Source organism: Aaosphaeria arxii, assembly GCF_010015735.1.
Source record: "Aaosphaeria arxii CBS 175.79 unplaced genomic scaffold BU24scaffold_4, whole genome shotgun sequence".
Lineage (NCBI taxonomy): Eukaryota > Fungi > Ascomycota > Dothideomycetes > Pleosporales > Aaosphaeria > Aaosphaeria arxii.
Genome location: NW_022983477.1, coordinates 910,067 through 933,531, shown reverse-complemented (window position 1 = coordinate 933,531; position 23,465 = coordinate 910,067). Strand labels below are relative to the sequence as shown.

General features: G+C 50.3%; 8 protein-coding genes across 8 annotated transcripts; 5 read left to right on the top strand and 3 right to left on the bottom strand.

Annotated features, from left to right (window-relative positions):
- The first annotated feature begins 174 nt into the window (after positions 1–174).
- BU24DRAFT_180333 (MFS general substrate transporter) lies at positions 175–2,187 on the top strand. Its single transcript, XM_033521608.1, has 3 exons — positions 175–877; positions 929–1,977; positions 2,037–2,187. The coding sequence occupies exons 1-3, from the start codon at positions 290–292 to the stop codon at positions 2,170–2,172; spliced, it is 1,773 nt and encodes a 590-aa protein (XP_033383883.1). The 5' UTR covers positions 175–289; the 3' UTR covers positions 2,173–2,187.
- A 962-nt stretch (positions 2,188–3,149) lies between these two features.
- BU24DRAFT_450238 (uncharacterized protein) lies at positions 3,150–4,484 on the top strand. Its single transcript, XM_033531011.1, has 2 exons — positions 3,150–3,733; positions 3,944–4,484. The coding sequence occupies exons 1-2, from the start codon at positions 3,190–3,192 to the stop codon at positions 4,252–4,254; spliced, it is 855 nt and encodes a 284-aa protein (XP_033383882.1). The 5' UTR covers positions 3,150–3,189; the 3' UTR covers positions 4,255–4,484.
- Positions 4,485–4,765: 281 nt separating this feature from the next.
- Positions 4,766–6,057, bottom strand: BU24DRAFT_421845 (RNA binding protein). Its single transcript, XM_033527826.1, has one exon. The coding sequence runs from the start codon at positions 5,928–5,930 to the stop codon at positions 5,094–5,096; it is 837 nt and encodes a 278-aa protein (XP_033383881.1). The 5' UTR covers positions 5,931–6,057; the 3' UTR covers positions 4,766–5,093.
- Positions 6,058–6,338: 281 nt separating this feature from the next.
- On the top strand, positions 6,339–7,697 carry BU24DRAFT_408747 (glycosyltransferase family 8 protein; the record flags this gene model as incomplete). Its single annotated transcript, XM_033525874.1, has 3 exons — positions 6,339–6,396; positions 6,506–6,982; positions 7,048–7,697. The coding sequence occupies 3 exons, from the start codon at positions 6,339–6,341 to the stop codon at positions 7,695–7,697; spliced, it is 1,185 nt and encodes a 394-aa protein (XP_033383880.1).
- Positions 7,698–10,610: 2,913 nt separating this feature from the next.
- On the top strand, positions 10,611–12,318 carry BU24DRAFT_480288 (Pkinase-domain-containing protein). The gene is made up of 3 exons (XM_033533119.1): positions 10,611–11,420; positions 11,475–11,728; positions 11,783–12,318. Exons 1-3 carry the CDS (start codon positions 10,620–10,622, stop codon positions 12,198–12,200), a joined length of 1,473 nt encoding a protein of 490 aa, XP_033383879.1. The 5' UTR covers positions 10,611–10,619; the 3' UTR covers positions 12,201–12,318.
- A 2,004-nt stretch (positions 12,319–14,322) lies between these two features.
- Positions 14,323–17,247, top strand: BU24DRAFT_450234 (alpha/beta-hydrolase). Its single transcript, XM_033531010.1, has 2 exons — positions 14,323–15,698; positions 15,772–17,247. Exons 1-2 carry the CDS (start codon positions 14,797–14,799, stop codon positions 16,769–16,771), a joined length of 1,902 nt encoding a protein of 633 aa, XP_033383878.1. The 5' UTR covers positions 14,323–14,796; the 3' UTR covers positions 16,772–17,247.
- BU24DRAFT_461780 (uncharacterized protein) lies at positions 17,182–19,221 on the bottom strand (the record flags this gene model as incomplete). Its single annotated transcript, XM_033531926.1, has 2 exons — positions 17,182–17,880; positions 18,631–19,221. 2 exons carry the CDS (start codon positions 19,219–19,221, stop codon positions 17,182–17,184), a joined length of 1,290 nt encoding a protein of 429 aa, XP_033383877.1.
- Positions 19,222–20,605: 1,384 nt separating this feature from the next.
- BU24DRAFT_408742 (actin-binding protein-like protein) lies at positions 20,606–22,834 on the bottom strand (the record flags this gene model as incomplete). Its single annotated transcript, XM_033525873.1, has 8 exons — positions 20,606–21,587; positions 21,635–22,096; positions 22,148–22,245; positions 22,297–22,345; positions 22,397–22,539; positions 22,593–22,652; positions 22,713–22,741; positions 22,801–22,834. 8 exons carry the CDS (start codon positions 22,832–22,834, stop codon positions 20,606–20,608), a joined length of 1,857 nt encoding a protein of 618 aa, XP_033383876.1.
- Between the last annotated feature and the right edge of the window lie 631 nt (positions 22,835–23,465).

Sequence of the window (23,465 nt, the reverse complement as noted above, 5' to 3'; positions counted from 1 at the left end):
CAGAACAAAGTATTACTTGTCTCAACGGTTGGTAATAAAATGGCAAAGATGGATATATCGGTAGCTGGCGGCACCGTTAGTACGACGTGGGTCATTTGCATTAGGAACAATCAGGCATCAGAGATCTGATTGATAACTTGATAAATCCCTTTGACCCTGATCAAACCTCTGAACCTACAGCTAGTTATCAAATAAACTATCTTTGACTATTCATACTTTTCAATTGCTTGAATTAACCTTGTTTAATAACGTCTTCTTCTCAGCTTATAGTCCCAAAATTACAATCGTCATGGCGGAATCAAGAATGGATGATCAAGGGCCCCGAAGCAGTCCAGAGAGTACCTCAGTATCTCACCCGGAGATCGTAGCTCAAGTCACAGAGCATCACCTACGAGGTCCAGAGCATTCGACAGGATATCCCACTGCAAACTATTCCGAAGATCTCGAGGACAAGTACGACTCCGACGGAAAGTCCTCGATAGAGATCCCCGGTCTTCGGTCCACAAGTAGTAGGACGATTGCAACGGAATCAAACATACCTGCAAGCAGATATGCTAGTGCCCATGAGCCTTCTATTGCTGCTCGGCATCAATCGGGCCAGGGTGGTGACGATCTAGATATCGAGAAACAAGAGTCTCGACAGCCACAGTTGGAAGCTGGAGATCCCAATCTGGTGGACTGGGACGGACCAGATGACCCTGAGAATCCGATGAACTTCTCTAGATCGAAAAAGTGGACGATAACGATGCTATTGGGCTTCGTCACTTTCTGTATTACTTTTGCAAGTAGTGTGTTCAGTACTGCAACGATACAGACAGCAAAAAAGTTCAACGTTTCAAATGAGGTTATGGTGCTTGGTACATCACTTTTCGTCCTCGTGAGTTCTGGCCTCTTTGATCCACCATCATTCCTACTAACTAATGAATAGGGCTTTGCTGTTGGACCCCCGATATGGGGTCCATTGTCCGAACTCTATGGCCGCAAATACCCACTGTTCATCGGATTCTTCATATTCGCCATCTTTCAAATCCCAGTCGCTGTCGCCCAGAACCTTCAAACCATTATGCTATGTCGCTTCTTCGGAGGTGTCTTTGGATCAGCCCCATTGGGGATCGTAGGTGGCCAGCTCACTGACTTCTGGAGTACTCTAGACAGAGGCGTGGCGATGACCATCTTCGCTGGTGCCACCTTCATTGGCCCTGTCGCCGGTCCTATAATCGGTGGCTTCATTGTACAGAGCCATCTCGGTTGGAGATGGACAGAATACATCACTGCAATCATGGCCTTCTTCTTCGGAGCCGTCGCCTTCATCTTTGTCCCAGAGACATTCGGTCCAGTCCTCCTCTCCCGACGTGCCCAACGCATACGATTCGAAACCCGCAACTGGGCTATCCATGCCAAAGCCGACGAACAGCAGGTGGACCTGAAGAACATCGCTGAGAAGTACCTCCTCCGACCATTCGTCATGCTTATCCGCGAACCGATCCTCGATCTCGTCACTCTGTACATGGCACTCATCTATGGCATCCTATACCTCTTCTTCGAGGCCTACCCCATCGCCTTCCAGGAAGAGCGCGGCTGGAACTCTGGTGTTGGGGCTCTACCCTTCCTTTCCATCACCATCGGTGTCCTGCTAGGCGGTTCAATCATCGTGTATCTCACAAAAACCCGTTTCGCCCGCAAAATCAAGGAACACGGTCATCTCGTCCCCGAGGAACGTCTCATTCCCATGATTATCGGCGGTGCACTCTTCCCAATCGGCATGTTTTGGTTCGCGTGGACATCGAACAAGAACATCACATGGGTGCCGCAGGTCCTCGCTGGTATTCCTATCGGCGCTGGTGTACTCATGATATTTCTTCAGGGGTTGAACTACATCATCGACGTATACCTCATGTATGCCAACAGCGCTATTGCCGGAAACACGTTCATTAGAAGCCTGTTTGGTGCTGGCTTCCCTTTGTTTGCTACAGCTATGTAAGTACTTTCTTCTTTCTTCGGGCGTAGTAAAACATTGTGCTAATGAAGATTGCTAGGTATCATACCTTAGGTGTTAATTGGGCAACCAGTCTATTGGCTTTCTTAACTGCAGCGTTGTTTCCTGTTCCAATATTATTCTACATCTACGGGGCGAAGATTAGGAAGCTATCAAAATACTCACCTACTGCATAATTTTTTCTCTGGCAGAAAAGGTAAAATAATTAGACATTGGGGTACAGTCTCCAAACCCAACTACGGAGTTCATGAAGCTGTTGCATAATAAATATCATCATGACGACCATGCCTTTTACAGGCTCTGTTTGACTCAGCATTATGAAAAGCAAAACAAAACAAGTAATATAACTATCAATTATGGCAACTAGATATCTTTACATCTATGAAACCTTTCACATACGAGCCAGCTACCCAGTCATTCCTTGTCATTCTGTCTACATCGCGGTTTGTTATCAATGCCTGACTCCTGTTGAATGCAAACAAATCGGATGTCACCATTAGGGTTTTTGCTGGGCGCCTTACGAGTAATAATAACACTCACATAGCTTAGTGCATTATGAGCTATCACTAACAGCATGACGTACAGTCGATCGGTGTGCGTATGCCGAAAATTACAGAGTACATCGACTGCTTCAAATTCATATACCAAAGATACAGTATCGAAGATGCAGGCACACTGAATATCTACCCTGAATAGGCAGTATGCTAAAACTACGATGCAGACAACTGGGTATTCAGCACGCCACTGCGGTGTTGTGTGTAGTAAAATAACGTTCCTAGCAGCAACACATCGTTCTCCTTGATCGCCAAGCCAATATCAGTGATTGAAGCAAAGTGGAAGAAGTAATTTGGTAAGGTTCAGAGACTTTTCGGCTGTGGATCTCGAGGAATCCAATTACTCGAAAACTAGCGATGCACTTTCTGTGTCACTCTTCTCACCTGCCTTCACCTAAGAAGCAGTGCGAAGCTCAACCTGGGCCAGGCAGCATAGTGAATTTACCGAAACGCCAAAGAGCAATGCTCGCACCTAGTAATTTAACTTTACTTGTCAACAAGCTCTTGGCATTCTCGCCTAACAGTATATAACTGCTACTCATATCTGGTCTTTCTGTTGCCAGACAACTCCGCTATCTCTACTCCTACTTAGTTCGCGGCCGAAACTGAACGCAACCTACCACCCATTTGGAACAAATCATGAGTCCCCAGGAGATCAGTACCGAAAACTTGAACCTGCAGCAAACCTCATCTTTTTTTCGTCTCTTACCTCGCGAGCTCCGTGATATGATCTACGGCTATATGGAGAACGAAATCCGACATGACTGGAACCTAGGTACTAGGACACCATCACCTGAACTGGATAATCAGCACACCACACACATCACAATGGACGTTGAGGTATTGGTCAAGGATGCGCCCTACGTCCATGTATTGCAAGTTTGCAAGAGAATGTACTTTGAGTACAGACAATCCTTGGCCTGCAACCAAGTTTTCTTCAATGTTACCGTCGACCCAGTCGTCCCACAACTTCTTCTATGGAGACAATTAAATGAAGGGCATAAGATACTACCGGATACTTATGTTTCTTACGACTTCCTTGACCCGGTGATTCGTAGAGCCTTACGGATTGAGATCTTAATCAATTGTACCACGTTTGACGAGTACAACGTCATGATTGCCCAAGAACGCCTCATCAAGATTCTGAGCCCGAAAACTACAAAGTTGGAATCTCTTCGTCTTGGTATCCAAGTCCGTAGCGGAGTAAGATCTATTCACAGCCGAGTCTTGCAGCCAGACCCTTTTCTACCTATATACATATACTCTTTACCACCAAAACCACTCGGACTGAACCTGAGGCAGCAGGTACTTGATTACCGCTGGCAACGCCATGAATCCCATTTTTATCATATCTGAGCAAATCTTGGAGGACCTTCTTACTACCCGTTGCAAGACCTCGCGACTCATGGCTTCCTTTACCACATTACACCGGAGCCAGAGGAGCCGGAAGAGCCCAAGCACAAGGATGGCAACAACTACTACGCGCAAGAGTCAGCCAGTCTCCCATACTGGAGCAATAAAGAAATCATGAGCCACTTCAGGGAGACCCGTTCTGGCATCGTATTGGGTTCAGTGGATGATTCCTTAACTTGCTCAGAACATCGCGACGGCGTAAACCGTAGCTGGCGCGACAAGAGGGCCAACGTCCTGGATTGGTATTCAGAAAAGGGCTGCTATACCGCCCCGGAGACCGATATGGACTAAAACGCCGTCGAGTTCATGGGTCTTCTACGCGATGACACCTTCTGGCAAACTTCATCTCGTATTCGAGGCTACACACAATGTGTTGTTCTCGCTATTGGAGAGTCGCTCTGGGCACGCTGTGATCCAAAAAATACAGTCAGTTCTTATATACCCGAGTTTTCCTTCAGCTTTCATGATGGAATAGGTTTTGCATCTGCCATATCAGCCATTGTCATACTCTGTCATTGGATTTCCTTATGTGTACTACACCCTTATATGTTTATCTCATCAAAGGATACCTGCCCATTGTCGGCTACCTAATTCTGTATCCTTTCGCAGAATGACCTCACAAATCAGACCCAGCAAGGACGCTGATTGGACATTCTCTCGATACCTGGTATAGACAGTGTATAGCTCATGATAGTAATACACGATTCCTTATCCCCATACATTCTTGCATTCGGCGTCCTGAAGTAGTGATCACTCAAGTGTAAGATGTGACCAAATATGTGGAATAGTAGTTCCAGTATGCATTGTGATGTAGGCTCCAAATGTGCAGGTAATGAATGTTTCCGCGTGCCTTCGTATGTAATACTTATTGGCTGGCTTTCTTTCTTAGCCTTGATATGTCTTTCGTACCTAATGTCCTGCCCCCATGTGGCCGTGAACGCCTAGGCAGGGCCGTACAAAGGTCTCTGTCTGGAGGTACCTGGGGGCGTGAAGCGCCTTGAGGATCGCTCAACACCTAGAAATTGTCTGTGTTACTATGTACAAGCACAGCATATATTGGTCCCCTCGACCATGTATACTGGTAGATAGGTTTGCGTCTATTTTATGCCAATTGATTCTCTTCACTTCAGTCAGTCACCTTGCTCGGAACTACCAGCACCGGCGTCACTATCACGGTCCATCTCCATTTCTTCCCTCTCCAAAAGCTCAATATCTCCATCATCGTCATCGCTCCTATCCGCCTCTTCTTGCAGGGGACTTTCTCTCGGCTCCAGCATATCCAAGTCCTCAAGATTCGCCCGACTCGGTAACTTCCACAGACTCGTTGCACAGATTCGATCCTTGGTCAACAAATCATCAATGAATTGATCAACGTAGGTAAGCTGGAACCCATTCTTCGTCCTCCTCTTGATCTTCCGGAAATCAGTCAGCAGGGGCTCAAGGGTGGTGTAAATCTCCACCGGTTCCCATGCGAGGCGAATGTAGAAAGCAGCCAAGCAGCGCAGGTACTTGAACTCCCCTAGTTTCCCCTCGGCATTCGGGTCCAGGATTCTCGAGCCGTCTCCATTGCGTGCTGCGGGCTCGTCGTCTGCATTTCGAGGTTCTTCCTTGGGACGGTCCTCGTCTGATTCGTACCCTTCGTCGCCAGAGAAGTTGAGGTACTCGAGAATGACCTCTTTGGGTGGAATGAGCTGTAGGAGTTTGAAGGCAAGACATAGGAATGGTGTAGGTTTTCCCATAATGCCGGATGTGCCACCGATGAATTTGAGCTCTGCCGCGCGATCGCATAATGTCGCAGCGTTTAAACCAAAACATTGCTCTTTCCAATAATAAGAATCGATGATACGGTCGCGGACACCTTTTTCCATAAGAAGAGCAGGATTTTGACCGCGAATTAGAGTCCCGCGATAGCCTCTGTCATCGAGGAGGTCCTTGGCATCGGCTTTATGGAATTTGGGCTCGGCCATGGTGGAGGTTATGACTGCTGTTTTGGTGTCGAACCTTTTTTATCCTTGATTCACTGAATATCATGCGTCGATTTATTTATTTGATGCTGCGTTGGACTGATGGTTACGTTACTGAGGTTCAGGATCGGGATGGCGATGCGATGCGATCGTGGAAAAATGATGCCAAGACTTGCTCCTTATCGATAATCGCCCTCGACAACGGAGGGTCAAAACAACCGGGGCAGCCAGCCCTAGCGATGTCTGGGCCTTGCGTGCATTTGTCGTGATTCACAACGTCGCACTACCTTTACACTCGCTATCCCCTCTTGCACGAGCTATCATTCTCCCTCTCTATGCATCTCTGACACCAAGATCATATATTATTATCATACTTTCTGAGATACCCGACTTGTATATTCTTATTTCGACATGGGCAAGCTACTGCTCACGTCTGGACAGGTCTCTGTTTTATTGTCTTCATGCATTGGTGCGTACGACCATCTCTGTGGAATCACATCTCTTGGGGCGGCTGTGTTGCAATACTAATTGCGGCCGTCAACAAATCACTTTTGGCTCGCGATACTAACATTGCACAGTACTTATTTTCACAGTAGTCCTCTTCTTTTCGGGCTACGTCCTACAGCAAAGGACTGTACATAGTCTCCAAGCAGCCATAAGACCTACGCGCCCGAAGCCATTACCTGTCGCCGAACCTATTGCGCCTCCAACATTAGATGTGAAATGGGCGAGGCCAGTGGGCAGCCGACCCAATGTCGACGAGTCTGTGGAGCAATATCTAGCGGGAGAGACGATGGATTGGAGCCGATTGGGCTATGTGCAAATGGCCAGAGACCACTCTGAACTATGCAGCGCTATCATGATACTAGCTGATGTGCACAAGATGAAGAGCCCAGCCAGGAAGATTTTGCTGTTCCCAAGGAGCTGGTTGAAGAAAACGGAAGGAGACGAGTACGACGCAGATATGTCAACAACGCGGAGATTGTTACGAACTGCTGCAAGAAGATATGGCGTATCCCTGAACCCAATGGAGACAATTACCAAGGACGCTGATGGTAAGTTTGCCCGAAAAATACCTACATATATTGGAGTCGACACTGACAAATGATTCTATCTGTAGAGTCACTACCGTCTTCGTACTCTCTGGCGAGTATGTATTCATTGACCGATTACGAGAGAATTGTGTATCTCCAGGGTCCTGGAGTATTGCTTGACGCATCCGCGCTCGACTCGCTGCTCGCATTTTCGAAATCAGAGCCCATGGCGGCATTTCCAGCCTCGCCAGACCGAACCAGCATTTCGACATCAATGTTTATGATCCATCCATCGACCGAGCATTTCCATCAATTGCGAGATATCCGCGCTACCGGACCCATGGCTGACCTCGACCTCCTCCGCCAATCATTTCCCGCGCCCGAGTCTTTGATTTCGGAGTGGTCGCTTTCAATAGGAAATTTCGTTTACGAGTCGCAGAATTTGCGGAATGCAGTGGACGGCTTTAATGCGACACTATTTGAGAAAGCTACGACATATGTCCGACTTTCGGATCCCGAACTGCCAGGGCCTGAATTCGACATTCCGTATGATGAACGTGCAGCTCTCCACCCGGAAAATGAAGAAGCGAGGGAAACTTGGAAGAATTTGTACGAGCGGTTCCGGCAGCGACGTATGGAAGTTTGTGGACTCGACTTGATGTACCAAGCGGAATCTGAGCTACCACCCGCGGTTGATGTTGACCAAGATCAAAGCGCGGAGGTCCCGGAGGTTTAGATCGACCAACTATGTTGATCACATGGTGGGGTGTAATGACTTGAACGCCAATATTTCTGCTGATAACACGTTTCTTACCCTTTCAATCACGATGCGAAAAATGCGCATTGTCGCAGCCAAGCAAATGAGCAGCAGAGTACCGGAGAGGAACAGTTGAAGCGCGGCATGGCAGCGGAGTTCTTCCAGTGCGTGAGTACATGCGCGCGTGCATACATGCAGACGGAATGCCTGTTTGAACTTCGGAGTGGCCGTGGGAGAGAGGCAGGCCGGCGCGCATTGAGTCGTGCAGGGCGTGGAGGGAGGACTGTTCGGGATTGGTGAATGGGGTCTGGACGGGTCTTTGTGGCATGCATTTAAATGGCGTACGGAGCCTGCATTTTCTGTAGGCGCATATTTGGACGATCATGGACTGAATATTTAAATAGAGTACATGATGGGACATGGGGGGAACGAGCATCATGGCGGTACATATTGTACACAATACATATACGGTACATACTACGAGTACATAGTGGCAGGGATGGTGAATGGGAATGCGGTGCGGTTGGAGGGAGGGACGGGACGGAACAAGTGGGAAAGGCTCCACGTCTCCATCTCCAATTCCCATCCATGACGCAAGCCTTCGCAATTTATTGGAATACCAAACAACTATTGAAATTTCATGAGCACTTGAGTAATACTTTCCAGCCATCTTGATCACTTGCAAAACTACTTATCTACAACCGAGTGGCATCATTCCCATAAGCCCTCTCCGGCAATACTTGCGTTCAAACCGTAGCTACGATCACTTCTTTTACAGTGTTCCCCAGGAGATTCACCAAACCAATGAAACCCCAGACATGGTACCATTGAGACAGACGAACGCGTTGGGCGGTCGATACATCCAATGTAGAAATATTGACGGTCAAACTGGACATCAATTATCTGTGCAATCGTGATATAAAGACAGAGTGGTGCAGCAACAAGCAATTTACACTGTACCAGTACTTCTTGATTTTTTTTTAGCTCGACGAAACGAATTAATACTTGATATTGAAGCTGGCTTCTTGTCATCCCCCTAAATTATTTACTTGCTTACTTGCAATATCTCCGTCGCCCGTCGCCCTGTCTCTCGTCCGTTGCCCATTGTCCGCAAACGTGTCTGAAAGGGGAACGATAGCCTCCGCCACCGATGCAACGCTTTTCTTTGAACAAGTCTTGGAACATAGAAGAGGAATTGACACACAGAAGATCCCTCGGGTACAGCCAGTCAGCCTGAGTCCGGGTAAGAAGGTCAATTCGAAGGCGAAGGGGGGAGAAGAGCAAAAGCCATATGTGGTATGTGTTCCACGAATGTTATTATTAGCAATAATTCTACTACTAATCGTTGTTGTTGTTAACTACTTGTAACCGATACGTTGCTGTGATAGCCAGCCCGCGACTGGGGGAGGGGACGATCAATACCCTAGTGTCATCATCGGCATCATCGAAGACAGGAACCGGAGAGGTCGGATACGAGATCTAACCACCCCAACCGCCCCGAGTTGTCCGCGCGCGCCACAGTAAAACCCAGCAGAGCGAAAATCATACCGATACAATACTCTTTCCGTTGTTGCAAGAGTCAAGACAGCAGGACGACGACTCACCCAGGGGAATCATCTGTCTCGTCTTGGCCGTGGCTGACTGGGACCTGGATAATCAATTGGATCGGATCGAACTGGACTGGACTAGACTGGACTGGATTGGACTGGATTGGACTGGATATTGGAGGGTTGGTCGGCTTGTTGCTCGGTCCAGTTTTGGCTTGCTTTGTTTTCTTGTTCCCCGTCTGTCCGTCTCCACTCTTAGGGCTCTAAAGAAAGGACCGGAGCTAGGAACAGCAATAACACAAGTAAGACCGTCTTTGGTCATAGGATTCTAGGGTGGAGGTGGGAGGGTGGAAGTTGAAAGAAGAAAGGAAAAGGGGGAGAAAGAAAGAAGTAAAGAGGGAACATCAAGATACTCCGTACAATAAAGTGCAATACAGCTACTCTGTAGTTAGTCCCTACCTAGACTGACTGCATTGTACTCGTAGGAGGTGGAGGTAACTAAGTAAGGTGTGAGGAGTAAGAGGAGTAATAACGTTAGTGTCAGTACGTAGTTACAGTGTAGGCGTAGGATGAGGTAGGTGATGCAATCCTTGTTGCAGGACAAGACGACAGGGCACGACCAACAGAACCAAGACCAAGACCACAACCAGGACCAGGACAATCACTCTTCTTCTCTCCTCACTATTACTCCCCCTCTCTGTTATTACCTCTATTGCTCTCTCAGATCTCTTTCTCTCTCTACTCTCGGTCTCTCAATCGATCCTTATTGTTCCCCGCCAAAGGAAGGGAACCATCGCCGGTACCTCCATGCAGTGTACCTAGCTGCAACCACCAACCACTACGACCACTACGACCACCTCTGCTCCTCCTCAATCCTCCTTCTCCGCCGCCAGCCACCACCCATCTCTCCCCCTCTATCTTCGCTCTCCTCCATCCCATCTCCACCAACTACCTTACCCACCTCACCTACCTATACCCAACGCTACTCAACCGCTCTGTTACTCCACTATACTGCTTCGCCTTTCTCTTTGAACCCTCTCTTCACATCCGGTCATACTCCCCTCTTCGAACTACATCATCGACAAACGGCCTGTCCCCCTCCCCTCCATTCCTGCCAAACCACGTCGCCTCTCCATACCGCTCTCTCCTCCTCTTCAATCTCCTGATGCCCGAGACGCTCTGAACGCCTCCTCCAATTCAATTGACCCCGCGCATTCTGTTTGTTCGTCAGCCAATTGTAGCCTGCGCATTGTCATTCACATCCCGCTCTGTGCGTGTTTGTGTGTGAACATCGCTTGCTACGGCATCACGTCGAACCAGAGCTGGGCAACATTCCTTCTCCACCGCCGCTTCTATGCCGACTCTCGGTTTCCTCAAGAAGAAGCGGACGAAGGACTCGACGGGCTCACGGGACCTCGACTCACCGACTTCGCCCATCAAGGAGACGTCTTCACCTCTAACTCCCACTACTTCAAAGACCACCACGGGCTCTTTCAACCACGGCAGCAAGTCCTCCAACCCTGACTCTTCCTCCGTCAACAACACTGTATCGCAGTCTCCTCCAAAATCCGCAGCTCCCCCTAAGCAAGCCGATCCGATGAACCCATCTTACCCTCAGCAGGCATACGCGACCCCGCAAGCGTCTCCCGAGCCTAATCAACAACAGACCTCGCACAATGTCGCCAGCATACAGAACCTCATCCACCCCTCCAACTCGAATCAGGCGTACCAGCAGCAGGCACAGTCACAGCAACAGCCCCAGCAGCAATCCCAGCCGCAATTACAGAATCCCTCGAACTCCGGCATGCAGGCTACCCCTCAGCAACCGCAGACCCAAGTCCGCGTAACAAAGGGCAAATACACACTCGGCGACTTCCAGATACAGAGAACCCTGGGCACTGGTAGTTTTGGTCGGGTGCATCTGGTCCAATCTAAACACAATCAGCGATTCTATGCTGTCAAGGTGCTGAAGAAGGCGCAGGTCGTCAAGATGAAGCAGGTTGAGCATACAAACGACGAGCGTCGCATGCTTCAGCAGGTCAAGCACCCGTTTCTCATCACCCTGTGGGGTACCTTCCAAGACTCCAAGAACCTCTACATGGTCATGGACTTTGTCGAGGGTGGTGAGCTATTCAGTCTCCTGCGGAAATCTCAGGTTTGTCCAGTGTCCATTATCAACCATTGAGTCTTCCTACTAATGCCTGCGCAGCGTTTCCCCAACCCAGTCGCAAAGTTCTACGCTGCAGAAGTCACCCTTGCGCTCGACTACTTGCACGCCCAGAATATCATCTACCGTGATCTGAAGCCGGAGAACTTGCTCCTTGACCGCCACGGACACTTGAAGATCACTGATTTCGGTTTCGCTAAAGAGGTCCCCGACATTACCTGGACTCTCTGTGGAACTCCCGATTATCTTGCACCGGAAGTAGTAGCGTCCAAGGGATACAACAAGTCCGTGGATTGGTAGGTAGCCCCAACGCTTCGAATGATAACATGTGCGTATGCTAATTGTATCAGGTGGTCTCTGGGTATCCTCATCTTCGAGATGCTTTGCGGTTTCACACCTTTCTGGGATGGCGGATCACCCATGAAGATCTATGAGAACATTCTGAAGGGTCGGGTTAAGTACCCTCCCTACATCCACCCGGATGCACAGGATTTGCTCCAGAAGCTCATTACACCTGATCTTACCAAGCGACTTGGCAATCTCCATGCAGGTAGCAAAGATGTTATGAACCATCCGTGGTTCGCCGAAGTCACCTGGGAGCGTCTCCAGAAGAAGGACATCGATGCACCCTACGTTCCCCCTGTAAGGGCTGGCGTGGGCGATGCCAGTCAGTTCGACAAGTACCCCGAGGAAACCGAAGCATATGGACAGACCGGTGATGACCCGTATGATAACTACCCCTTTCTTGCGCTTTGTAGATGGTGCTAACATATCCAGGTACGGAAACCTTTTCCCCGACTTCTAGATCATCTCCGGACAGTGTCTGGCAGAACAGACATTATGACGAATCCGATTCCGCGGAATTCCGTTCGAGATGGAGCGGAACAAGCGATTATATTCTTCTGGCCGTCCCTTTAGAACGGCATGCTAATCTTCCCTTTCTACATCTGAAAAGTCCGGCCTATCAATTCAGCGGACAATGTGTCTTTCAATGAAGGGTTTTTATGCTCTGGATCCCCAAAAACAAATCACACCTTACATCACAATTCTTACTTTTTGTTCTTGCGTTTCATGGTACTGGGCATGGGCAGTACTCGACTTTGGTACGGTGGAACGGGTGGGCCCGGATGGGTAGGCCCAACATCCTTTTCCGAAGGGTATCAAGGAGGATCTATTATTCTTAACAGCAACAAGTGGGATCGGAGAGTACCATTGAATACTGGATTAAGCGGTCCATGATCGGTCTGGACTCGCTAAAGGCTTTATCATGCATTGAGGATTTTCCGAGTTATGTGAATGAGTTTGGGGACCGATAAGGAGGATTTGAACATGGGCATGGTGCCTACACATTGGTAATCACAAACATTCAGTATCTAACTCGATACCTGGGCATGCATTATTGTCATTTCGTGAGTTGGGATGGGAGTGATGGCTATTTTCGATGAAGTGAGACTTGACATTGATATACTTGTATGTGCTGGTACCAACCGACTATTGCAAATGATTTAAGCAGCTTGACAAACTTGAACAAGTGATACCTGCTCTATGTACTCTGACAAAAACAAGAATAACTTCCCTCTTGGCCAAAGAATTACGCAAATCTCTCCCAATTCATGATCACATGCACGCTTCCCAGCAGGGATACTTCTCGGAGATGCAGGAAGAGAGGGCCATGATCAACGTCCCCAAACACTATAGCTTACAGAGATACATCTCCCCGGGAATAGAACACAGCAGGGTGGCTGTAGATTTTACCGGAAGAGGCAGTATACAGAGGGTTGGTCCCTCCGGCTGGCCCCTTGCTAGTATTCCATGCCGACAACAGTCCACTCGCGATAGTTTATCGCGAGGAGTTCAGACTCTTTTCTGGCGACAGTATACTTTCGATTCAGGCATAGAAGATACATGAAGCCAGCAGGTGGCCAGCCCAACGTGCCAAACCTCTTGTACAATCACTATCGTCTCTACAGACTACCTAGGCAGGCAATGTCAGGGTCAAGATTGCGCGTCCTCGGATCCGGAGAGCAAACCACGGCCTTAGTTCGATGACTACATAGCCTTCCCTTCATTTATTTACACACGACGATCCTGTCCAGGCTCGTGGTAAGCATGCACTGCGAGGTGAATGTGGGAGTGAATGCATTATACGGCAATCATGATGATGCGAGTGTGTTTATTTGCCCCCAGACTACATCCCTGCACTGCATGGGAGCAGAGTATGATGCCATTTGTACAGGGGGGAGAGTGAGAGTGCAGCGGAGGATAGTGGGTGGTTGTCCCCATGTCAGATCAGATGTCTTGATGTGGGCATGGAAGTATCGCCAAGCGGACATAAGCCAACGAATTGGGTTGCAAGCTGCGCAGCCGAGTGTCGCTTCTTTTGCTTTCCATGGACATGGGCAAAATAAGAATGGGATCGGTGTTTTATTAAGCGTATCGAGGGAGTGAGGGTTTGTTCGGTAGAATCAGATATGGGTGGATTGCTAGAGTGAGATAGAGGGTTGGCACGTCGGGCTGACCCCCTGCTAGTATTTTATGTCCACAGCAGTGCCTGCGCGAGGTTTGTCGCGAGCATTTAAGATTGTTTACTGGCTACTGTACACTCTTGAATAGACACTTTTGGTGTAGAACATACCTGAAGTTAGCAGGTGGCCAGCCTGACGTGCCAACCGTCTATATTACTGGTACGAGTAGGTTGTGCTGTAGATGGCGGGCCAGGGATCAGTCGTGGCTATGCAGGTGGCAGACGAGGGGGGAAGACTCGGAAGAGCTGACTGACGGCGAATCATCGTTTCTTGTCTTCGTCTTGTCGTGCCATTTGCCAGCTTTGCTCAGGTGGAGCCCCCGATTCTTAAAACGTCTTGCTGGCCTGCTCTGGCTGGCCTTGCCCCTCTGGAGTTGTCCATTCCTTTTCTCTTTCTCTTACCGCCTGTTTGACCTCGGTCGTCTTCCTGCTCGCTATACATTGAATAGTCGTAACATCAAGCAAGGTGATCGAGGATTGATGGAATGAATGAATGGACGATTCGAATAAATTGACTGGTACAATGGATATGACGCTACTGTGACTGGATGCGCAAGCAAGCAAAAAGAGCAGGGATCTATTGCAAAGAAAAATCACTGGGCACGCGGCTTCAATGACTTGGGGACTCGGCTACCACAAGAACGACTACGACTTCGACTGCCATTGACCTACAAACAATTTACAGAGGATTCCAGGACTCGGTAACGGGTCCGTCATTCGTTTGGGACTCTATTCAATCGCTCTTCGCCATCCTCTATCACCTTTACATATCCAAAGTCACCCGTGGCTCGATTGACCTTCTAAGCACACCAGGCTGTGCAAGACCATATCAATCACACGATGACGAACCTATTCCTTGGCCATGGTCAAGGCAATGGTCACGGCCATGAACGACGCAGACGCAAACACTCGTCCTCGCACAAGTCGTCCCAATCGCAGGCTATCCCACAAAGCAACACCTACGCTACGACCTCGACCGTTTACTTGCAACAACATGCAGCCTCACCGTCGGCTCCAGCGGTTCAGGCACCCAACCATTCTCAATCACACATACATCCAGCATTTAGAGTACCCCGCGGTTCTGCACCGACTGCACCTCATCCTGTTTATGGTCCAGTTCCACAATGTGCACCGCCTACCTCACTACCATATGGATCCCCTCCCTCCCATCCGGCCACCCACGCACAAGTCAACCCATCCACCATCAGCTTCGCAGCCTCGCCGCCACAAGGCCAGAAGGAAAGAAGGGGACCTTTCGACAGTTACTTCAACCGCGTGGACCGTCTAGCTTCAAAGTCATACGCAGACCTGAAGAACAGTACAGGAAAAAGCACCACAAACCTTGTGTCCAAGACGTCCCAATACTTCGACAATTCTACACAAGCCGTGGCGAAGAAGAGCACGCAGGCCCTCAACCACGGTGCTGCTCTCTGCGATATCATCAGCTCTAAGCTCGACGCTGTGATCACGAGCATCGATGGCGATTTGTTCAGCGGGAAGGAGCAGGATCTCTTCATCCAGGACACGGGTACACCCCCACAACCATCTCGTTCCCACCCGTCCTCGAGTTCGAATCAGAACTCGAGTTCAAAGTTCCATCGGTCGGAGGGCAGTTCGAGGGGCAACCTCCCTGATGCGCTGTATGGGTCGAATGACGCTTCTACGAAGGGGTTGAATCACTTCTCGAAGGTTTGGCTCTACAAGAACTCGAGGCTCCCGCCACATTTACCCCCTTTCAAGGTGTACGTTCACAGGCAAACCAAGCCTATAACACTCGACGCTCTACACTCTATCTATACTGACTCAATTTCCCAGATATATGCCCACTTACCCTCTCCTCTGCCTAGCAGCAACCTACTCAGAGCGAGTCTACACACCCCCAGCACCTAAGACGTCCGAGAAAGAAGCCCACATCCCATCGGACTGGCGCAGCGGCACGAAAGCCATGGTCCTCAAGTCCGTCCCAATCGACGACATGCACACGATCGTATTCGCAATCCGGGGATCCGCCACCTTCATGGACTGGGCCGTCAACTACCGCTCCGACCCGTCCGCCCCTACCAACTTCCTCGACGACCCAGGCAACCTCTGCCACGCAGGGTTCCTCTACGTCGCGCGCAAGATGGTCGCCCCCGTCGCCGAGCGCCTGCGCTCCCTCCTCCAGGAGAACCCCTCCCGCTCCCACTGCAGCCTCCTGATCACCGGCCACTCCGCCGGCGGCGCCGTCGCCGCCCTCCTCTACGCACACATGATGTCCACGACCATCGACTCGGAGCTCTCGCACCTCACCGGCTTCTTCAAGCGCGTCCACTGCGTCACCTTCGGCGCCCCGCCCGTCACGCTGCTCCCGCTCGCGAAACCCGCGGATAAGAGACATCGGAAGAGCCTGTTCTACAACTTCATCAACGAGGGGGACCCCGTGCCCAGGGCGGACAAGTTGATCGTGAGGAGTCTGCTTAAACTTTACGCCTCCCCTGCCCCGTCGACGTCGTCAAGTTCCTCGCTTCTTCCCTCCTCACTGTCGAAACTCAACTTGTCGTCTACGTCGTCTGCGCCGGCTGCAGCAGCGGCAGTGATGGCAGCAGCGCAGCCGACGTGGCCGATCCCTGCGACGACGCTGAGTCCGGCTGGACGGCTCATTGTGCTGAGGAAGAGGCCAGGCGGGAAGGACGAGGACGATGTTGAGGCAGTGACGGTCGACGACGATATGTTGAGGAAGGTGGTGTATGGGGATCCGGTCAAGCATATGATGGGAGTTTACAGGAGGAGGGTTGAGTGCTTGGCTGTTAGGGCTGTCACTGCTGGGGGTTATTGAGGGGGGAGTAGAAGGGACGAGGTTGTATGATTCGTATCGATACCCAGTTTTATAGAAAGAGAGAGAAAGAAAGAGATAAAGGGGAAGACAGTTGGTGATTAAGGAGATAGTAGGTTCCATGGAGGATTGGAAGTGCAGACATTACTTTTCGAGAGGGAAATTCCCGTGGTTTGTCGTTCAACGTACATTACTTGGAAGTGTTAGTGGGATTTTTATGACATGAGACATTGTGTTAACGACCCTCAATTCGTATTTAGCAATATGATGGCATTACTCTAAAAGGGCTCGGTATCCTCCAGGACTTCAGCGAATTACTTCCATCTCCAATTTCCCGAATCGATCCCCCTTGGAAAGCAACCATCTAAATCACTGATCCAAATTTCTTCCTCACACCATCTCAAAGCCCCGTATCAACACCCATACGAGACCCTCCACCCCTGCACAGGCTCCGCCGGCGGCGCCACATTCAAGAAATCCCAATAATTGAACCAAGGCTCCTTATCCGGCTGCACCATCGCCATCTGGAACGTCATCGTCTGATTACACTTGACATTCGCCACCTCGATCAACCCATCCTGGTCTCCCCTTGCGCGAGCCAACGACTCAGGCGTCCCATTCACAGTACCAACGACGGGCGCGGCACTCGAGAACGTATTCCACGTCGCCTTCGCGCCCGGGTCCTTGGCTACGTTGAACACCTTGAAGATGGGCTTGGGACCCTTGATGTTCGTGAGGTCGGGTCTGACGGGGAGCTGGAGCTCGAGTGTGCAGTTCTTTTGCGGGCCGGCGCCGATATTGAGGAATTGCACTTGCGAGGCGACTTGGATGTTGAATCCGGATGTGATGTTCGTCTGGTGGATGAGCTGGAAGAAGCGCGTCGGGGCGGATTCGTTGGCTGGGTAGAGGGAGGAGAGGATTTGGACGGTAGAGGGGTAGACGGTCTGGCAGAGAGGGTTTCGGGGAGCCGGCAGCGTGGCATTGGATGCTGGACAGCTTAGGGGCGTGGTCGCCAGGGCGGTTGTAGAAAGGAGGATGGCTGTGAGGATCGTAGAGAGCGTGCCTGTCATGGTCGAGAAGATCGGAGTCGGAACCTCGAGAGTATTGTTTGTCTGGATTGAAGGTGAGAGATGATTAGAGAAAGTCAACTCATCTTCTCACACTTCTAGGAAATCAGAAACACACAGGTTATTTATAACTGAGTATTTATTGTAGTGAAAAGAATATACCAATAGGGAGAGGCGGTCAGAGATTGAGTGCTGCAGGTGTAGTTGAAAAGGTAGTACAGGAACGGTCACAGTGAGTAGGTAATACAAGACGAGAGCATCATACAGATCTCCTAGAGGGTCATTCGCCTGCAGACTGTCATTGAGCAAGTAGGCAGCGCACGAGGTCATGAACATTGATACAGGAAGTAGCATTCAAGGTAATTGTAGGAGGTAAGACCCCATGACACGCCTGCTCACTGCGCTTACATGAATTTCCAGGCAGTCCGTAGCTTTCATAGCCACGTAGATTGAATGAACTCTTACTGTGATCAAGTTTGGCCATTCCCTGGAGGTTCTCAACTATATAGACGCTTCACTACTCCAGTTGTTATCACTTATACTAGACGTAGGAGGGTCCAGTATCTAAAATCCGGAGTAATCATCACTTAGAACACAACACACATCATAGAATCAGACCGAGTATCACATTAATATAATATATACAATTCATTTACTACAAGGTATTATGGTATCTCAATAAAGGCATCTATGCAAAGGTATTTTCCCGAACTCCTTTTTAGATTTTGTTCCATCTCGAATTACTTTCTTCTAACAACATCCATCCTTCCTTATCTACAACATGACAAGACCAACAACACCAGCAGCGACTCCGAGGAGACCCTGCTTGACGTTCAATCCACTAGCAGCACCAGTGTGCTCGGGAATATCAGCACCGGTGGTCAAGGTAGCGGTACCAGTGACGTTGTTGTGGCCGCTGGGGTGCACGACGCTGCTGCCACCCGTGCCAACGAGAGTTGGGACAGTGCTGGGGTAGGGAGCAGAGGTGATGGTAGCGAGGGTGCTTCCGTGGGAGGTAGGGTAGGCAGAGCCAGAAGCAGAGCCGGAGACAGTGGCGTATGCGGAGGAGGAAACCTCCTTGGTCTCGCTGGCCTGGACGTAGCCGCTGGAGCTGGGGGATGCGGCGCTGGTCACGTAGGGAGCCTCGGTCGAGGTCTGGCCCTCAGGTCCCCAGCCGGGGAGGTAGCTGGGCTCGTAGGTTGCAGTGCCGACGTAGGCAGCGCATCCTGGGACGGTGGTCTTGGGGGGAGCGCGGCCGCCGCCGCAGTCGAGGATCGAGCAGATCTCGCCGGTGCCGGGGACCCAGTAGACGAGGGAGGCTCCGCTGGCAGAGGATGTGCAGCCACCGATATCAGTCTTCGCGATGGCGAGGGTGGCAATGGCCATGGTGGAGAGAATAGTCTTGGTGAACATTGTGACGGTGATGGTTGGATTAGGTAGAAGATTGATTGAAAATGGATTAAGATCGTTGGGACTTTTTGAGATGTGTGTATTAACGAAAGGCCGCAGAAAGTATTACTGCAATTATGTAGCGAATGTGTGTGGTAAAGGACCGACTTTGAAGAAAGTTATGGGGTGGAGGAGATAGGAAAAGGCAATGGGAATTGAGTCTTTTATACTGGATTTCAGAATCCGGTGAGACTCTCCTGCATGAAAGTCTAGAGCGATTCCAATCTTACGCTAATACGGCGGGCCTGAATAACTGGGTGAACTGGCGATACTCCGACTGGTTCATTTCGAGCCATCAGGACCAAGCTCAAACGGCGGGGGCAACTTAGGGGGTAATACGACTTCTAGGCTCCAGGAGTGCTAAAAGGGGCGTCGAATTTCATCTTCTTTGCTGAGTATTGACATAGTTTATGCAACGTCGAGGTACGAAGAGCTGTATGGTCACATAGTTACCGTTGCAGTTGCATTTCTTCAAAGGTCTATGGCCCAACGGTGATGAACACGATTGTGGGGAGTCGGGACAATTCCGAGTTGACTTGGAGTGGAAAGGGGATTTTCACCATGTTGGACACGATCGACCGATAGTCGGGAATAAGCTTCTCGTATCGTGGTAATTGAAATCACAGTAAAAGCTTGATTGCTAATTAGTGCAACCCACCATGGCTATTTCAGGAACCCCCTGTTCACTGCCGTGCCGTAAGATTGGACACAAATGGAATACATGGATGCATGCAATAATACCATGATGCCATGCTCCTTGGTCCAAAAACCGCTCATTCGGAGTCACTCCCAATAGTCTACGGAATACTGTATGTAACTAGATATTAGTACATAGGGCACTCCGGCCTGTACCTACAGTAGTGTCATGTACCACCATGTCCCATTTGCCATATGTGCCAATGGTCCAAGGTCGGCTGGAGCAGCCCTCGTGTGTCCGTCCCGTGTACCTTGCAGCCACGCGGCCAGCATCATGGCGAGGCGAGGCGAGGCGAGACGTTGAACACGTCATAGGCTCATCGCCCAGGCTAGACCACGCAATGATAAGTCCACAGCACAATTGAGTGTTTCCAGTTCTTAAGGTGTAATAACAAATAGTGATATGTAAATCAAAACATCTTTTATCCATCGCCCTCTACTATCGAACATACAAAACACCGTGTACAAGCCCGCTAAATCAAACACTGATGCTTATAAACGGTCCCCTTCTTTAGCCGATCTCGAGATCAGAAGGTACGGCGGTCTCGGCCCTTCTACTATCATGTCAACGTGATCGACAACGCGCTCCAGGCTTCTCTCCACTCGTATTGAATTGGCCTGCTCTCTAGGACCTGGCCTCTTCGAGTTCGAGTTCTAGCTGTCGGATGCGCTCGTCCTTTTCACGGTCGGAACTCGAAGGACCGACCTTGGCCTTCAGCGTACTCACTTCCCGCATCAGCAGAGCGATCTGATCGGACTGGTCAGACAAGACCTTGCTTTGTTGCTGTAGGGTAGCCTTGATGTCAGACAGGTAGTCTTTAATACCCGCAGCAGCTGCCGATGCAGCACTTGGGGCGGGTGCCGGCGTGCTGGTCGCAGCTGGGGTAGATTGAGCCGGTGCCGGGGAGGACTTTGCAGGGGCAGCCGCAGGAGCAGGTGCAGGCTTAGGTGGCTGGGGTTCTGTCGCAATCGCTGGGCCCCGAGTCTTCTCTTCTTGTCTGGTGGCCGTGACTGAAGGACGCTCCACTGGCTTCGGCACCTCTTCGAAGCTCGAAGACTCATTATCAGACTCCTCCTCGTCCTTGTCGGCAAACCTCGATGCCTGGCTTGCAAGTGATGCCTGGTTGTCCTTCATGGCGGGAGGAGGTCCAGAGCGAACCGGGGCCGGTGCAGCGACTGGCTCAGGCTTGGGCGCCTCAGTCTTGGTAGGAGGCGGGCTCTGGATGGGTGCAGATGCTGCCGGCGGTTTATAGTCAGAGGCAACCTCTTCGGGTGCACCACCCTCATACACGCTCTCCAAGGAAATCTTCGGGGGCAGCGCAGTCTTTCCGCCGAGCCACTCGGAGGAAGTTGTACCGGGTTTGATACCATTGGTAGGAGGGTAGATATCGCTCTGGAACATCTCAGATCTTCGGGGGACGATGAAAGAGATTGGCTCGATGTAGGAGTCGTTGACGGTCTTGAAGCAGCGAAGCACCTCGTTCTCGTGCAAGTTGATGCCACGCTTGGGCATGAACGCAATACCACGCTGTGGGTCGGGAGACTTGTATTCGGACAGGTACTCGAACTTATCGTTCTCATACTCGTAGTAGCGAATGTTTCCATCACTGTAAAGGTTAGACAAACAAGTACGAGCGCTTTACGAAGTACGTACCCCTTTCCAGCCAGGTACAAGCACTGTGTACCATCGTCCCAGAATGGCATGCAAACACCAGAGATGGAGTCCAAGATAGTGAAACCACCGATAGGCTCTTTGGGAGCACGAACATCCCAAAGACCAAGTTGACGGTCGCTCATGCGGGAGAAGCCGGTTGTAGCGATACGATCATGCTCGCCCATCCACACAGCACGGCTGTTCTTAGCACCAGGATGTCCCGGAACCTCCTGGGCCGGCCTCTCCTGACGAACGTCCCATACACGAAGCTTCTTGTCACGGCTGGTTGTCGTCAAAAGCGAACCGTCGGCACTCCAGGAGAGCGACTGGACGATGTCATTATGCTTCAAGGTCAACCTTGCGGCACCAGCGTCCACGTCCCAAAGTTTGATGGTGTAGTCTCCAGATGCGGATGCGAGGATGTTCTCGGCGGCGGGGTTGAAGAGGACGTGACCGACTTTCCTATGTGCATGTTAGCATACCCGAATGCGATATCACATCGCGCAAACGTACCTCATGTGTCCGCTCAAACGCGCGGCCGGCGCAACATCAGCAGGCTCTTCGGCATCAGTGTGAAGGCTGAAGCCTTCGGGCACCTTCCAGATGAAGACCTATTGCTGTTAGTTTGTCCAATGTATCGCGTAGCCTAGTGAACTACCAACCTTGCCATCATCCGACGCGGATGCGATCAATGAGTCGTTGAAAGGGCTCCTGAAGGAGAATTAGAGAGCGGTTATCCAATGTATACCATCTGTTCCATACCAGTCGGTATCAAGCACAGCAGCAGTGTGACCACGGAAGAGGGGGATCTGCTCGGGAAGACGGCCTCGCTCGTTAATGGGAATGACAGCGAATGCGCCACCACCGCTAGCTTCCCAATTGACCGAGACGTATTGCGGGTTTGCCTATCGCAGATCTGAGTATTTGTCTGAAGGTTTGGGCACGTGTGCAAGCTGACCTTGATCAAATTCGTGTCCCAGGCATTCTTGGAGATGCGGAGGTTGTCGTAGCATTGCTCCTATAGCGGACCGAGTCAGCAAGGGATCACACAATCTTCCAAGCTTCGAGAGAATCATACCTTCTTTGATCCGCGACCGAAGACGTGGCCTACAATATGGTGTTAGTTGTAAGCGGAGCTGAACGGGGCGCAGGACAGCATCACGCACGGTACTTGGAAGATCTCACGAAGCGGCCTGCCATCTTTTCGTGGGTAATGCGACTAGACTTTTGAAGATCTTCGATGATAGGGATTAGGTTGGCTCCCGGTCCCTAAGTCTGTCCAGATGTAGTCGCACGACGATGGGAAGGAGAAGTTGGGAATGGGACAGGAGTGGCTTTGGAGGTTTTGGCTGTTTCAACGGCCGCCATTGGGAGTCGGAGTCGCTTGGCACTTGAACCCTTGTCGTCACCGCCCACAAGTACGAGAGGTACCCACTTCCTTGTCTTCTGCATTAATTTAATTTATTATTATTCCAGTTACCAGTCCAGTCAAGATATATTCCAGCCTTATCTTTTGCAGCATCCTCATAATTGATACTCATTTGGTTCAACGCGAAGTTGGCTGTTATAATCTATTGTAGCATCTCTTCTCTACATATGGGGTTTGTTGTGACAACAACATCATCATCATCTTGAACACTCGTATATCGTCATACGAGCGCTATATATGGCGTCCATGTACAACAAAGATCGACTGGAATTCAGAATCAAAGTGCCATGTCTTGCACGAATTAGTTCCTTGTTATCTTTAATTTTCTTTTCAGGTTCTTGTCGACATTCGCAATGGACCATATACCTGATTCAACGCCTTCCGGAAGTAAACAATTCTAAA